At 49.0% G+C, this 16,602-nt stretch overlaps 4 protein-coding genes across 4 annotated transcripts; all 4 read right to left on the bottom strand.

Annotated features, from left to right (window-relative positions):
* Positions 1–1,373: 1,373 nt before the first annotated feature.
* Positions 1,374–2,835, bottom strand: N7457_002778 (Zn(II)2Cys6 transcription factor domain-containing protein; the record flags this gene model as incomplete). Its single annotated transcript, XM_057173824.1, has 4 exons — positions 1,374–1,759; positions 1,821–2,262; positions 2,323–2,646; positions 2,719–2,835. The coding sequence occupies 4 exons, from the start codon at positions 2,833–2,835 to the stop codon at positions 1,374–1,376; spliced, it is 1,269 nt and encodes a 422-aa protein (XP_057033975.1).
* An 879-nt stretch (positions 2,836–3,714) lies between these two features.
* Positions 3,715–3,951, bottom strand: N7457_002777 (uncharacterized protein; the record flags this gene model as incomplete). Its single annotated transcript, XM_057173823.1, has 1 exon — positions 3,715–3,951. One exon carries the CDS (start codon positions 3,949–3,951, stop codon positions 3,715–3,717), a length of 237 nt encoding a protein of 78 aa, XP_057033974.1.
* Positions 3,952–8,365: 4,414 nt separating this feature from the next.
* N7457_002776 (DUF2461 domain-containing protein) lies at positions 8,366–10,658 on the bottom strand (the record flags this gene model as incomplete). Its single annotated transcript, XM_057173822.1, has 10 exons — positions 8,366–8,566; positions 8,697–9,114; positions 9,175–9,224; positions 9,274–9,476; positions 9,547–9,617; positions 9,670–9,689; positions 9,812–9,865; positions 9,927–10,042; positions 10,095–10,321; positions 10,417–10,658. The coding sequence occupies 10 exons, from the start codon at positions 10,656–10,658 to the stop codon at positions 8,366–8,368; spliced, it is 1,602 nt and encodes a 533-aa protein (XP_057033973.1).
* A 1,773-nt stretch (positions 10,659–12,431) lies between these two features.
* On the bottom strand, positions 12,432–14,940 carry N7457_002775 (uncharacterized protein; the record flags this gene model as incomplete). The annotated part of the gene is made up of 6 exons (XM_057173821.1): positions 12,432–13,208; positions 13,272–13,583; positions 13,657–13,719; positions 13,790–14,209; positions 14,288–14,714; positions 14,810–14,940. 6 exons carry the CDS (start codon positions 14,938–14,940, stop codon positions 12,432–12,434), a joined length of 2,130 nt encoding a protein of 709 aa, XP_057033972.1.
* Between the last annotated feature and the right edge of the window lie 1,662 nt (positions 14,941–16,602).

Below are 16,602 nucleotides of genomic sequence, written 5' to 3'. Positions count from 1 at the left end.
TGCCGGTGCCGAAGCCATACAGCCAATAGTCCGTACGTAGTCTAAACGGAGTCCCATCCGACTCCTTCACTCCACTCTTGATCTGAAAAGAGCATAAGCGCGAAGCAAGGGAAGGGGAGGAGGGCACTGAAAGAAAGAAAATAACAAGGAAGCTAGACGCAACCCTGGAACGGGGATCTGCAAGGCCGGAGATGCAGGGAATACTTCGGTATAAGGTAGTTATTTCAGAAAGCGCTCAGAGATACATAGATCCTAATGGAAGGTTGAGGGGGAAAAAACCAGCATGCAGCAATAATTTGAAATAGCAGAAAGAGTGATCAGACAGCCTCCGGATATAAAGTATAAGCAGAACCGATAAAATGAAAAGACAGGCAACGGAGTAAGAAGATCGGAAACAGCGTCCGATGATCAAACTAAGAAAGATAAAAAAAAAGAAATCACATAGCCGACCCTCCGTTCTTTTTGATCGCATTGGCGCGAGAAACAGCCACATATACATCCTTGGATGTAAGTAGGCAAAGAGACGAATGCCTTCCCGGAAAATGTAAAATGGATAAACACAAATTTCAGGGCAAAAAAAACAAGCCGATATTGCATAAACGGAAACATTGCAGGTAAAAAAAAAACAGATAGCCACCCGAGATTCAAATAACAATGCGGATAATGTCTGCAGGTCTGTGGCTGCAAATGCCACGGAGAAAACAGCCGGAGAGAATGATTTGATAGTGAGGCCAGGTTTCCATTATGTTCCAGACTCATGGTATGCAGGTCAAACCAATGCCAGAAGGTGAATCGAAGACTGGAAACTATTTCATATCACTCTCTCCGAGCAAACCAGATTCGTAGATTTGCCATTAATCAAAATACCGAAGTCGATAAAGATCGCGAAAAAGGAAAATAAAGGAAAATAGATATGGAAATAAAATTCGTACGCCGATACAACCAGAGTGCTCCATTGGGTCTCTGGACGTGTCGGTATAAAGCTCAAGTTCAAGTTCGTGCTCATGAAGCTCGTAGGTTCGCGTTTTGTGGCCTCGTAACAGATCGGAGTGATGCTCTTGTCGTTCATCGTCCAAGTTGGATGCTCGACATCTGGAATGTGATTTCGAGACTTCCCCTTGCAGCGCAACCTGGACGATTTAATGTTCATCGATTCGAAAATTCTTTGGAGAGTCGGCACAACGGTCCGACGAAACAGCGAATCTTCTTTTTTCTTTAAAAAAAAAATTCCAGTACAACACATGGCTCTCGGACCGTGCGGCCAGCACACGGCTCATTCCGAAATGATTCTCTCCCTCACCAATCCCCCCCATATTGCATTCTTCGCATTCCTAGTGGAATACTAGGATTGCAAGATGCTAACAAATAAATTGCTATTGCGGGCCGCGGCGGTTCAGCGCATTGAGCATATCGCTATCAGTGCTGGACCGGCCTTGGGAATCGCCCGGGTTCAGCATGTCGCGCACATTCAATCCTCCGCGCTGCGAACCCCCAGGAGTGGAAGTCGGGGGAGGTGTCACACCCCCTGGTTGAGGAGTACCACTTGGCTTGGGTTGTGTGGTGCCAGGTTGAACTGAAACTGGGGGCACACTGCCCTGGTGAGGAGTCATAGGCGCCTGATGGGACTGCATGGGCGGGAAGGGCGACCCGTGAGGCGAGGAGGAGGGGCGTGCATCGTAACTATAAGCCGATGGCGGCGAGGTGCGTCGATCGTGGGCGGGTGGAGGGGGTATGAGTAAGGGCTCGGCGTGGTATGAGTCTGGTATCCCGGGGCAGAGCCAGCGGGGGTCACGGGAGCCAGATTGGTCGGATCTGGGTACTCAAATCCCGAGTTCGAGCCGCGGCGATGTCTCTGCGCAGGAATATTAGCTCAGGCTCCCTCTTTCCCTTTGTCTCTTGCCGAAGGGGTAATGGCGTCCTTACCGGATCGGGCATGGTTGATGCAAGGGGTGGCGGGGCACCGTCCATGGGGGGTCGGCCGTTCTGATAGTACATCCCTTGAGGCGGAGGCAGGGTGGTCTCGGGACCCTGTGGCTGCTGTTGAGGGGGTAGAGGCTGTCCGTGAGCGCCGTACAGCACTGGAGGTCCACCGCGACCTGGTCCTGGGCCATTCTGTCCAGGGCGTAGATGGGGGTAGGCGGTGTGTGCAGGCACAAAGGCTTGGGTTTGCGAAGAGACTGGGGTGAACATGCAGTCTTGGTTGAATCTCACGCAGTTGCTGCATCTTCCATCTGCGGACGTCTCAAATCCTGAGCAACGAATCTATAGAATCTAAATCAGCGCATGATCACTCGGAGATGTGGGGATGGACTCCTCCCGTACCTTCCGGCGACGGCAGTATCGGCAGGCGATGGCCGTTCGCTGTCGTGGAGCTGCTGCTTGGTAAGGCCCTTGGGCTGCCTGAGGTCCATATGCATCGGTGCGATAAGGTCCTGGTGGAGGAGGCAGGCGGTAGGGGTCTTGCGCTCCGTGAATGGCATTCATGGCTGGTGGGTGCGAGTATCTTGGGTCCGGATACTGCGCCGGGGGATATTGTGATGGAGGATACTGAGGAGGAGGGGGATACTGCGATGGCGCGTACTGTGCGGGAGGGGGATATTGATAGCCGCGGTCCTGATCCGGTGGAGGATAGGAAGTAGGTGGATACTATGAAGCTATCAGCAACCGAAGGCACCGCAATTTCATAGCGCTCCCAACTGGCTTATAGACAGCACATACTGGGTAGGGGGCCTGATCATCCGGAGTATTCCACTGGGGCCCTCTGGTGTCTCGAGGATCCTGGCGATTTGGATCACCCTGACGGCTAGGGTCGTGATCGTTGGGATTGCCCGACATTTGTGTTGTTGGGGGAGAGTAAGACGAGATGAGTCAAGAATACAGGGATGTGACGTCGAGTTATTGAAAAGGGGAGATTGAATCACACGGACAAAGTGAGCATAGCGCGGTCACGCAGGGGAAGGGGAAGAAGGGCAGATGCAGGAAGATCCTAAGCACGAGCGACAGAAAAAGGAAATAGAAAATATAGGGAACCAGAAAGGAAAAAAAAAGGATAGAAAAAAAATAGAAAATAGAAAAAAAAAAAAAAAATAGAAAAATAGAGAGCCTCGGGGAGCGATTATGACGTGAGCAAGTATAAGGACGTGAAAAACCCCACGACAGATAAGCAGAGAAGAGAAGAAGAAAAAGAAGCTCAGATCGGAACGAACAGAGAAATAAAGGAAATAAAAGGAACGCAATTATTTGATTGGAAAAGCTCAAGAATTTTTAGAGAACGGGGTGGAGCCCGGGCAGCGCGGGCTAAAGCGGCGCCAGTGACCCATAGACATGGAGGGGGATTTACTGTACTCCGTACAGCGTTTTACGAAGGTATTGAACGGAGATTTTTGCTAGACGGGATCATATTGCTGGTATCCATGGATACCTCGGGGAGGATGACCTTACCTTACACACTCACCTCATCAGTGAAACACGGAAGACAAGTCCTTGAACCATGGGTTGGAATTTCAAGTACCAAATTTCGGTTGTTGCAAAGCCGAGAACGGCGACCGCTTTTCCTTTTCCTTTTCTTTTTCTTTTCTCTTTTTCCTTTCTCACTAGCAGTAGCGCCCGAGAGTAACTTTCTGTACTCCGTATATTTTGCCACTCTAGGGCATACCTGAAAATAACCTCTTGAATAAGAACCACTCTAACTGGGAGAGTTAGTAGCATAATTATTTAGACTGTGAAGTTGACATCATCAATAATATGGCAGGTGACCTCTCCATTTGCATGGGTCAACCCATGCACGTATGTTGGATCGACAGCAATTCCTCCGAGTGACCCTTGCTGCGTAACCGTCCATGGACGAACGACCGCCTCGGACCGTAGTCGCACAACCGCAACCGGCCCCGCGGAACCAGGATCATTTTCCATGGCGATGGGCTCGGGTCGGGGCGACACATTCCCATGCATTGTCGGGGGGATGCCCAGCTTGATTGTATTTTATCAATCTATTCATGAAATTTACCCTGTCATACTTTTGATTTTAATGAATGAAATGAATCTCATTATTATTATGTACATTCATATCGTCTCCGGAAAGTTTCAGTTTCTCACCAGGGCTACCTAGTCCATCAAAGTACATGAAACTACTGCATGTATTCTGAAAGAAAAATTCAAGCGGTGAAAGTGTGGCGATCAGACTTCAGCTGAAGAAGTGGGGTTCAGCTGGAACACTCGCCACACTCCAAGAACAGGTTGAAGCATCTAGTTGGAGGACTCGTGGTCGAAAATGGAAGTCCGGCGCGAAATCTGGAACAAAAGCTGAGGTGTGGTGAAAGCGGATCGCCTCTTTTTGCTGACCGAACTGAACCAAAGTCTGGAGGAAAGGAAGAGAAACGAGAAGCAAAACGAAGGGGGGTGGAGTGCCCTAAGTTCCCAGTGCTATAGCACTGGATCCGGAAAGCCCATCATGAGCCAAGGTAACCTGCATTAGCGCTGCGCTGACAGGGCGGGTTCCTTGTCCAAGAGCCACAACCACGTTGTACGGGAGGGGGCTATTTAGCGTACGCCCGTCACCGCCAATCCCTGGCGATGTTTTCAGCCTACAATATAGCAAGAATGTGGGTTTCGGCCTATAATATGAATAATAGGTTCTGGTCATGGTGAGAAAAAAAAGTGTCCACACGCCGAAAGTCGCAACCATGGATTGCAAAATATAATCAGTGTACGTGGTAACAATACGAGTACTATTGCGCAGGATTTTAATCAATCAAGTTTCGGGGTACTTGTCCCACGGGCCGCTCCGGCCTTCCCGCCGATCTATGCATGTGTGCCATCTGGCAAAAATACCTCGGACTGTATAGTACGGTATTTCATGGGTCTGCAGTAGGTATTGTCGTTTTGAATCAGCTTAGGTGGGAAACCGGTTTTGGTTGTCTGTTTCAGAGATCCAGTATGGCAGAAGAAAGATACCAATTGGGGTTCTCCAGAGGTCTGCGGTATGGGGTGTGAGTTTCCGTTTTCGTCAAGGTATGCACCATCGGTAATACGGAGTAAAATGGAGTACAATTTAGTACAATCCTCTCAGGCCACGTTTTTCGAACCCAATCGACTGCATTGCCGTCCGCGTCTTTCCGTTCCCCACTTCCAGGCGTGGCCTGGTCAGCCTTTGTCTCTCTTTAGTGTACTCCGTACACCGATGTACTCCGTTCTCTCCAAAGTCTCTTCCAAGATCCACTTGATCCAAGAACGCTGGCCACTCGATGCTGTTTGTCCTGGGGACGCGCTAGTTGTCCTCAAAACTAGTCCTTTCGACAGGGACTGAGCGCTCGTTGAAACTGCCCAACGCTAGGGGACCCAGTGCGACCGGGCCTTTTTGCAGCCCCGGAGGCTGTGACGTTCTATGGTGTTTGGGATTTTTATTATATTTATATTTATCTCGGGGTTTGATTTTCTCATTCGCGGGCTTCATTTTTTTTTTTTAACCTTGCTCACAGATCTTGCATTCACCTTCTTTTTTTTACCTTAGCCAAGTTTCCCACACAAAACCCCTCCTATTACCCACACGGGAGCGCGTCTATCAGCACGGATGAAGATGGGTCGGGCACTAATAGGCGCAGCCCGCAGGAGTTAACAGTCACGGGAACACCAGATGCACCAATGTGGTCGAGGATCGAAATTAACTAAGCTAAGGTCTATGCGAGGGATCTGACGTGGCGAGAGATTTCTGCACCGAGCCGGAATGAGGCAGTGCTTTCAGAGTCGGTGTACACGAACTCGTGCAGGTCGTGTGATGAGAGATGCCTGATGACTACCTGATCCTGGGAAAAAGTATATGCAATGAAAGAACGATCGGCAGGTCTTTATTAGTCGAGTCTTTGAACTTTGCGCGTTTCTTTGGTGATGCTCGAGTCGGGTGTGATTGGTGTTTCCCCAGTCATTTCGACCTTCGTCACACGGGACACAGGTCAGACATAGGCTACGGCCATGCTACCTATGAGCCAGTCCCAATGCGATTATAGGTACGCCGTACGGAGTACAACAAAGCAAGGCGATCTCACCTTGCTTTTTCTGGATGCTGCTCGCCAAGTGGTTGCCCGGGATCGTGCGTGGAGCTAGTGACTTTGACAGATTTAATATAATCTGCGGCTTAATAGATCTGTGTTTTGCTTCTGTCGAGTACCTTTGGCTTCTTTAGGCTTGCTTTTTGACTTTCCTCATTTAAAACCGACCCGTTGCGTCTCGCTTACAGCAGATTGTGTGTGTGCTGATCTGCATACAGATGCACCTAGCGCATCGATATCACCAACTTTACTCCGTACTCCGGACTGGCTGCAGGTGCCGCATACATCGACTAGCGCTCTCAACGTTTGAAATGATCCCCGCACGCTCAGGCATCTGTCGTGATCCCCGCATTTTGAGCTGATTGGCTGTTCCAAGTCAACAAACATGCTAAGTATACTGTAGGGCATGGTCAGGGCTGAACAAACAAATCAAATCACAACATGTGATCGCTTTTGCCCTTAATGTCATCTCGAGCATGCATGCTGTCGAACGTTGAGCAGTTGGTTCACTATGAGCAAGTAGGGTTGGGGGTTTGAATTCTGAACTGCTCGGTCATGTTCGTAAGAGATCAAAGGGGACTGGGCCGTGGGAAACCATCTGCACTGTGAGCAGAAGATAGAGGATCAGACATATCCCAGATCTACAACGTATAATGGTTTATACATCCTGAGAGATAGCCTATGATATTATATTATATTACTACTTTATCTCCCTTGCTGTTTTGTGCTCACGGTGTATCTAATACTTTAGCTCGGGCTACCGTATCTATGCCGTTCACTTAAACCGCTTGCAAATCCTTCTACATCAACCCCTTAAGTGAGTGAAATGGTAAGTTTTATGAGATGATCTTATGATACCATGTTGTAAGCAGAACTAGATATAAATCGTACGATGGTGGATTATTTCAAAGTGGACCAATATCCCAACCTCTCGCACAAGAATTAATATGTACCCATATTGATCAACGCAGTAGAATACAGAACACCACGAAGAGGGTTTCTAGAACGATCTTGTAAGTAACACCTTACCAATGTATCCCAGGGTCCTCGGGCCGCACTTCCCAGGAGTGGGAATCTTGATTGATACGCATGAAGATCCATAGCGGTATATCTCAAGCCCGTTTTTAGATATCATCGGCAGTCAACTCCCCAGATCTGAAGAAAATCTTGTACACCATACGTGGCCAGGCAGAACAATGCCCAGCATGATAAATGGCAAGGCTCCTATGTAAGAGCATACATGTACCGAACATGTAGGTATGTAGCATGTAGAAAACAGGACAATACCGCCCAGTCAAATAAACGGAGTCCATTCCAGACCAGGAAGGTGCTCACCAAAACAAGCTGGGTGGAGTAAACTTCCCGGACAGTCCACATAGCCTGCAGTCCCAAGGTTAGTCTAGCGGGCATGCCCGACAACGGGCCGAATGCGGGCGCTTGCGGCGGCGATATCATGCGCGTCAAGTACATACTTCAGTTACTTCTAATTCATATTTCGGTTGTATGTTGTAGATGTTGCTTCGATTTGGGGTCGGGAAGTGACGGATTGCAAAAAGGGTAAATTGCATATCATTGCCTGTGAGGGGGGTTTCCCAGCCATTGGGTGCTAAACCCGGGAAACAGAGCTCCGCGGAACAGTCTAGAATCATATTCGTGTCCTTTTGAGTAGTTCCAAAATAGTCTTGTCTCCATTGGGGGAATCGTCCGTGGACTCCGTAAATGCAGTAATGCAGTAATGCCGCAGTGCAGCTAGATGTGATGTGAGTTGCAGGGCGAAGTGTCACTTTTGTCATCCGGCGTTAGGTCGATTGCAATCCATGGAACGCGGCGGGGACTGACGAAAAAAGCCATGTGCATGAGGCGTTCGAGGTGGGGGAGTTCGGTTTCAAGTCGAAAGTTTCAAGGGCCAAAAGACCCGACGATGTTTGGAAATAAAATAGATAATTCACCAGAAACAAATACCACACATCAAAAGTACAAGATGAGAAGCGTGAATTTAGAAAACAGATCTTCCCTCTCTTCCGTCTTTCCTCAATTGCCAATAACCGCGGGCGGCTTTCCCCAATCATCTCACTGATCGGGCATCACTACACTGTTGAGATACGTCACCTGTTTGAGGGGAAAAAAAGGGAAGCGGTCAGTGATCAACAATACACGAAGGGAGTGCATAATAAGAAGCTTGTTGTACGTCGAAGCAACGAAAAAAACAAGGAAAAAAAAAAAAACCCAAAGCACAGTGTGACATGTAGGCACCCAAGCGCTGAATTGGCGGTGGGTAAAAGGGACAAGGCCAAAGTGGCTAGCTCATCAGAGAAAACAGGCTAGTCCAGAGGGGACGAAATCGGGTGGGAAATCGGGAATAGATTGAAGAAAGGGCTTACGAAAGGCTCCATGATCCCAACCAAAGCAGCAATCTTCTCCTGTGCATTCTCGCCAGTGAGTTCCTCGTCTGCAATAGGCTTGCCAATGGTGAAACTGCGTAGTCGAAGCAATTTGATGTTCTTGTTGTCTGCCTCGTAACCCTAGGTGTGTCAGCGGTAAAATCCCATGGAACAGACGTGGAGCCTGGCGCCCTTGTGAACCATGGAACCAAAGTCGACGGCGTGAGAATAAATTTGTTTCCAGCAAATGTGATGCCGCCATTGAGACCACATGGCCCTTTAGTTTTCTGGGTTCCATGGGTTGCCTCCGGGAGTGAAAACTGGCCCAAAACACGGGTTGGCCTTTCCCGTAACCCCGTGCGCGTGGTCTTCCGCCATCTCTCTTTCCAGATGAGTGTGAGGCATTGAAGCACTTCACACACTGGGATTCTCTTGGTCTATCATGTCCCAGATCTTCTTCATCTCTGGCTGAGGCCTGGAGGTTTTCGTCTTGGGTGCGCTCCAGCAACCCGACCAAGGCACCTGCTTGGTCAACCGGTCGATTCTGATCTTCATCATCGGAAATCGTTGGGCAATTACCCGTCAAGCCTTGGAATTGATACTTGTTGGTGAAGATAGGAGCGGTTCTGGTTCCCAAGGCCAGATCCGGTCGGACGATGGATACGAACCCGATGACGACCCTTGTGCCCCTGTCACCAAGACTTTCACAGCCCAGCCCATAAGTAGCTGACAATGCAACTCAAGCACACCTGGCCTGATAAGAGGGAGGAGTAGAATATGGGTCGATGGCCAGCATACCCTACAGCTGGACAAGGGGGAGGAGGAATAGAAAACAGAAAGATTCATACCTTGGGCTTCGTCTTCAGAGCAGACTCTCTGTTGTGATGCGTAAAAGCATTCACAACTGCATCGTCATCGTCGGACGCTCCTTTCAGAAATTCGCGGCGCATCTCTGGTGCTCGAAGCACCTCCTTCAAGCCGGCCGAATTCTCGTCGATGTCCTCTCGCAGCAATGCAAGCGGCTGCGCCTCAGGGTTCCAGAGCCCAGAGCCTATACACAGCACCATGTTAGCCAAGGTGGATGAGCATCACAAAGGGAAGCCAGCCAGGGGACAACATACCAACAAAACAAGACCCTGGTTGAAAGTGGACATAGTATGCTGCATATGGTCCCTTCTTACCAGTTCGGGACCTACCATGTTTAGTTACTTGTCTCTTCAAGACATCAAACAATTGATACATACCAGGCGGCGGAGAAATGTGTCTACACATTCATGTTAGCACATGCATCGCTAATGAGCACTACAGTACCACAGACACATCCGCCACAAAAGCGAACATGCGACAGAGGGATCAAAATGCGGGTGCGGGAGGAAGCAAGCATACCTTGTATGGAAGTGGGTTTTTGCTGAAGCGGACATCCCTATGGATGCGAAATACCTGGGAGGGAAATGTTCATGAGCGCGGGACCCAAATGAAGAGACGGGACCCGCAAACCTACCAGGTCTTTCACAGGAAGTTCGGGGACAGTAGCATCGACCTCTGCAATCTTCGGCGTGAGGGACTCAACGAAGGTCTCGAAATCCTTCTTTGCCGCGCGGTAATCCGGATCATGCGCTACGCAGGTCAGCCAGCCACCTCATGGCCGCGGTCTGTGTAAGGTGCTTACCTTTGAGCCATTGGCGGTCATTGTTACCAGCCAGATCGATCAGGAAAAGCTTGGTATTGGGATGAAGTGTTTCGTCTTCGTACGGGGTCTTCCCCGCGTCTCGCGCCTTAGGCTTCGCGATGATAACTTCTTGTCCAGGCCCGAGGCCTGTTCTGACACCCTCGCGCCAAAGCTCCTTGCCTTTCAGATCGTTGCTTCCACCCCCTGTGCTTTGTCGTTGCTTCCCCCTGCGCTATGTGTCTTCTTAGCATCCTCGTCGCTGTCGGAGGGTTCTTCCGGCTCCACTTCCTCGGCGGAAGATTCCTCTTTCGTCTCCTCGTACACGGAGCCAGAGGAGTCCTCCTCAGAGGCATCGGACTCTGAAACAGGCTCTTCGGAGTCTTCCGGCTCAAAGTATTTGCTCTTGCTGGTTGTGGATCTCCCCTGGGGGAGAGACAAGTCAGCGTTGGACTTGACCCGTTTGACCTCTGATTCGGCGGCAGACAGCCTTGCTGAAGCGCGTCGCTTTGACGCCACAGGCGCTCCAGGCGACGTCTGATCAGGTTGAGTAGATCGGCGAGGCATATTTAGTTGAATTGCAAATGAATGAAGTCTGCAGTCTCCTTTCCTTTGTTTTTGCTTCTATGTAATGGGAGACCGTATCTAAAATAAATTTCCGATGAGTCGATCGCCGAATGCGACTTGAAATCGGCAGGAAAAAAACAGAAAACAAGCAGAATAATGTAGATTTCAAGATCGAAGTGGCCGAATAAATGCAATCCAACGAACTCAAGGGGCCCGCATGCCTTTAAAAACCGGCTTCCGTAATAAACGGCTCCGCTTGTTACGTGGTGCTCCGTACCGGCATCCTTGCGTTTTTTTCACTTCAACTTGCTTTTTTTTTTTCACCGTCAGATCAGATCGATCTTGTGGAGCCCTGTTCAGTTCGTGAATGTGAGTTGTTGATCGGAAAAAGATGAGACGAAAAAGCTTGAAGTTGGCTTTCAGACACCAGACAGCCCCTTTGCCCAAAAACAGGGTATAGAAGTACTGACCGGCAGCTGCAGAACTTGGTATACGCGTCAACATAGGACTGTATGTGCAATATCAGCAGTTTGTTCGGGCTGACCATCATTAGTAGCTGTAATCAAGATCGGGCTGCCCATATTGTAAGGTTGTCGACTTCCCAGAGAGCCTTCGAGCACAGTTATATGCTGTCCCCTAAGCTAAAAGGCGCTCGTGTATCTTATGTCTTGACGTAGATCTGTTGGGAATGCACTTTGGAATAGTCCGCAGAAATAGCAGTCAACTGAGGCAGAATAAGTTCATGCACGGCAATTGACAATCTCGAAGTCCTTTTTGAGGAACCCAAGACATCTGCAAGAGAGAGGTATCCGCGGCGTTTGTTTTCACTCGTTCCTGAATACTTATGCTTAGCATAGCTTTTCGAATGTCACCTTTAGATATCTAAATAACGATTTCTAAGTCCGTTTGCCTTGTCAGTAGCGAAAGACTCTAACCACTATAGAGACAACGTTACTTATTTGACCTCTTCTAATATTCGAACGCTAACTGCCGTGAAACCGAGAAGTATGCTAAGGATAGTGTTAAAATATACTCTCTCGTCGCTTAGCCCCTTATGTGTGTCTTGAATTGTTCGTCGCCGCAAGAATAGATAGGTGGGTCGGTTGTAATGAGTGGCCGCACCGTTGTCCGATCGCGTTGTGATTCCTATATCAAGGCAAAGAGTTAGAAGTAAAGAAAGAAGCATAGTCAGAAAGAAGGTATAACACTATCTCCTACAGGAAGTCGACTTTGTAACCTGTAGACCAACTCCAGCATTTGCTGTAGATGAAAGAAATTCCGGAAAGGGAAGCTAGAAGTCAACCTTTAACCTTATGTGAATGTCCTACGTTCTATACGCGTTGCCGCATAATTACTCCAACATATGTAGTCTACATACTGATAAACCCAACGCCCGCTGAAAGGAAATACAAAAAGCAAATCCAAACGAGAACACAAAAAAGCAAAGCTAGCTTGTTAGATAAGAGCAAATTGATGCAAAAGCTAGCAAAAACTGAAAAACAACTGACCTCCCAGCGAGATCTCCCAACCCAGCCAAGCTACACTCCCTAAGGCAAGCAGCCGGAATTGGTCAACCTCACTGGGGCAAAAAAAGCAAAGAACGTAAGCACCGTGGAGACAAGGGTTTGTTGAAATAAGCTGGTGGACATCTCCATATATCCACGCAGAAAAGACCAGGGGAAGACCGGGAAGAAAAGACCAGTGCGAGAAGCGGGACAAGAAAGAAACCTAGAGACCATTACCGTGCTTTGACAGAGTGCCAAGCTCATCCCCTTACTTCTTGAAGAATTGGGAATGGCCAGCAGATCGCACGGAGTCCGACACCTGGCGATCGCGGCTTGTCATCTGACGGGTGGCATCAGAGCGAGAGCGTTGGCTAGCCGGGAACACCGAGGGGCCTGGACCGAAAGGGTCAGAGGACGACCGGACATTGTGGGAGGTCGAATGCGGTGCGTGGTAGGCCGAACGACCCTCGTGAGGCATACGCCAGTTATCAACCTGCTCAACGGACACACGAGAGTGAGGTGGACGGTAAGGCGGAACCGAGGGACGATGCTGGAAGGTTGGTAGCCCCGACATAGGATATTGGTGGGTAACCATTCCGAAAAAATCACGGTGAACGTCAACCGAAACATTTCTACCGTGGCCAACTGGGTGAGCCCCGCCAGTGAGATAGCCTGCGGCCGGAAGAGTTGAGATATGATCAGGGGCAGGGCTGGGGTTCACTGAGTCGCTGTTGATTGCCGAGATTGTCCGCTCACTATCCAAGGATCTGACGCTACCATCCGGGGAGTCAGGAGCGGTACCAATGGTTGAGATACTAGACTGCCTGCGACGAAGATTCTGAAACCCAGTGATAATGAACTGGCGCAGAACATTTTTTTCGTAGGAGATTGCAGCATCCCATTTCATTTCATAGGCAACCGAGTCGGTCCACTCGAACCAGGCTGCGCCAAAGATTCGCTCAATCTGAGGATGAGTATGTTTGTTGGGCAAACCGTTCATCTCGGTGCGCAAAACGGAGCCTTTGGACATGAGATAGGCGTAGTACTAAAATCCAAGGACACATTAGTTACCATTCAAAAGTGTCCAATTCACAGCCATGTATCATACCTGAATAGTTGAAGCATCGTGGTCAGGGGCGTAGGTCAGGGTGTCAAATGGGAAATATAGACACCAATCATGATCCATGGTCTGGATCGCTCTCGAGTTTTGCGACCACCAAGCAAAGCAATACTTCATGCGAGGATTAAAAGCCGGGCAGCTGAAGCCAGCCTGAACTAGTTCAGTCAGGAGGCGCGAATCGAGACCGATTGTGTTTTGCTTCTGGATACGCTCAACCAGAAGCCTGATCATGGCACCAAGAGTCTTGAAAAGCGCATTGCGATGATGAACAGTGTAAAGATGAGGGGCGTGCCATGGAAACTATGGTATCATCAAAAGCGTGTAAGTACGATATGTACAGACAAGCAGATAGAGAAGCAAGTCATCTACTTACCTTCCAGATGGTGGTGATCATTGATTCATAGCAGCGCTGAGGAACTTTGTTGGCAAATGCACTCTGTAGTGCGTCAGTCATGAATGAATATAATAGAAGGGAAGGTCAAAACGAAAGGAGAGATTGAACGTACCCTGTGAGGTTGCTCAGCATGACGAGCGAGACAGAAGAGTTCTTCATCTGTGAGGAAGCCATTAAAACCGGTGGACCATTCATCCTTGTTCTCCTGCTTAACGGGATTGCCATCAACCCATTCGATGCATTTAGCCAGAGGAAAGATAGCCTCGAGTAGCTTGGCTTGGCTGCTTATCTCAATGTCAATATGCCGGTTGCCCATGCGTGGGGTGCTGCCAGGATCATAGGAGCGGTTGAGTCGGTTGACAGCATCCTGAGCTTCCTTTTCAGTTGGAAACTCAACAAAACAGTCCATCGTTTTGCCGGTGGAACGTTCCATGATAATATGGATAGGGGAACCATGGGTGGGGGACTGGATCTGTTTGGCAGAGTGTCCAAGGAACGAAGTCACCTCTTGCCGGGTCAGAGTGTAAGGGATCTGCGTGGTATAGAGATCAGTACCGGAATATCACAAACGTGAGCAGTCAAGTGGGATCCGACAGTCGAAAAGACTTACGTTGGAGATCTTCAAGACCCCAGTGCGAGGAGGCAGAGGGTCTTCAACGATGCTAGCAAAAGGAATAGAGCGTGGTTGCAAGAGTTCCTCGACCGAGGATTTCTCAAATCTCGCAAATTCTCCCTCGCTGGGGAGAGCACCTCCGTTAAATGGCCAGCTCATTTTGAAGCTATCGCTAAGATCATCAAGAGATGGAAAAGATGAAGTGATGTTCGTTGAAGCAAGGCTTGCTGGGATGGGGTCACTAACAGGGGATTGATTGCGGTGAGAATGTTCCTGAGGTGCCTCAGAAAGAGAAGAACGAGGGGACAGAAGAACAAAAGACTCTGTGGAGGGAACCGAATTTGGGGCCGTAGGACCTGGAGCTCCAAGACTCGACTCGGAGGATGAAGTGACTGAGAAAGGTGGAAGTTCAAGATCGAAAGGCCTGGGAAGAAGAGAGGTTAGAGAAGGAAGAACAATCAATGAGGGGAGTCAATAAGGAAAGAAGCCCTAGAGCGGGAGCCTTGGGAAGTCACGTACGAGCTCACAGTCGTTGCAGAAGAAGGAGCGTTCCTAAAGAGGAAGTCACCCTCAACTTGGGCAGTTACAGTCGTCAGCTCGGCAGGTACCGGGGCTGTCCCTTGACTGTCGTCGATTGGATCAAAATCCATGGCGAAGACCGCGTCAGGCAGATAAACAGGAAAGCCTTTGGCCATATTCATCTCTTAATGTAAAGAGTATGTATATGGGACTGAAGAGCAGAAAGTGCGTGGAGAGAAGATGGGGCTATTTAAACCCGTGGAGATAGGCCGATTGGTCGAGGAAAAGTGCGTGGTGAGAAGGTGCGTCGTGGTGAGGGTGCGTCGCATTAGAGCATTGTTTTGGGTTGACTTCCCCTAGCAGGCACATAACTCCAAAATCCTTCATGATTTGTTATCCAAAACTAGAGCAACCTTCAAACTCGATATCTTTACAGCTAGAAAGAGCCCCGAGGCGTCATCTGCTATGCCTTGATCATACAAATGCCATGTCCTGGTGTGTGCTGCCACAATCACCAGGTATGGAGAGCGACGCAAGAAGTGTGACAGGCCAAAATATCGAAGTGCAACGAGTCTCTCAGGCCAAAAGGTAGGCAAATCCATGATGACCCACTACGACAGATGTACCTAGGTATACATACAGGGCTGGATCGTGTCGGATAGCCAGGAAACTGGGGAAACTAGAAGGCACATATAATTCACCAGCAGGTTTCCAGGATCCTAACACCCTGCACCAAACGAATCGATGTGACAGCAGATAGATCGGCCCAAAGGCGGCTTCAACTTCTGGGATATCCAACCCCCAGTATTGATACGATTTCGCGGGAGTTCGCAGGCAGTGTTTGGTCGCTCATATAAGCGAGCACCCGTGACGCGAATGTCCACTGACGATGGTTGAACATGCACATAGCCCTATTCCGATGGGATTAGACGATAAAAAAAGTAATATGAGGGTTGGGAATCAAGCTCGGTTGCGATCCATCGACATTAGGTTCCAATCTAACGGTCTGAAGGGTTGCTTTGTGTTGCTTCTAGGTTCACCGAGCGTGGAAGTACATTTTGGGAGGCTAATATTGACTCTTATCTGAGTTCTCCTCATAATGGGCCATCGGAATATGCTCCCTTTGGGGATTGGAGGGGTTTTTGGCCTCGATGGGTTCAAGGGTGACTTCGCTCGTCGTGGATATGGTACCAGATCTCTCGCTGATATCAAGGTCATTCCCAATATAGCAGGAAGCCCACTGCGATAATCTTGCTCCCAGTCATTCAGATTCCTAGACCTCGGGGTGGAGATTTGGCCCTTGGGAAGCTATGCAAGATAATCAAATGGCAACGAATTTTCCCCTAGAAAGGTCTGCAACATGCAAAAATATATGCCGAAGATTTTAACAAATTGTATCGGTGCTTTTGCATTATGAAATCTTACAGAGATGCTCCGGGGCTAACGAGTGAGGGAGTACCTGTCTATCAGCCCTTGAAGTTGTGTCCATTTTGGGGGAGAGGCAGAGATACCTATGCTTGGCCACGAATTTCTACATATATTTTACGTCGATAATGTATCTAAATGTAGGGAGACTTAGCCAACTGGTCAATTTCATAGATTTTGTTGGAGCTTTCAGGGGTTAAATTGAGTGTGCATCCCTAGGAGCTCCGTACCATGATCGAGTTGTCTACACTCAGTCTTGAATCACGAGTTTATCGAATCCCAAGTAAGACTTTGACCTACTTTCAGATCTATCCTTCTGGAGAGGCTTTACTACGCTACTAAACAGAGGTAGTCGTATTATGTAGTTG

Source organism: Penicillium paradoxum, assembly GCF_028828445.1.
Source record: "Penicillium paradoxum strain IBT 22861 chromosome Unknown utg000003l_segment0_segment0, whole genome shotgun sequence".
In the NCBI taxonomy this organism is placed as follows: Eukaryota; Fungi; Ascomycota; class Eurotiomycetes; order Eurotiales; family Aspergillaceae; genus Penicillium; species Penicillium paradoxum.
Note: the sequence above shows the minus strand (reverse complement) of the source record. Positions and strands in the feature narration are given on the sequence as shown.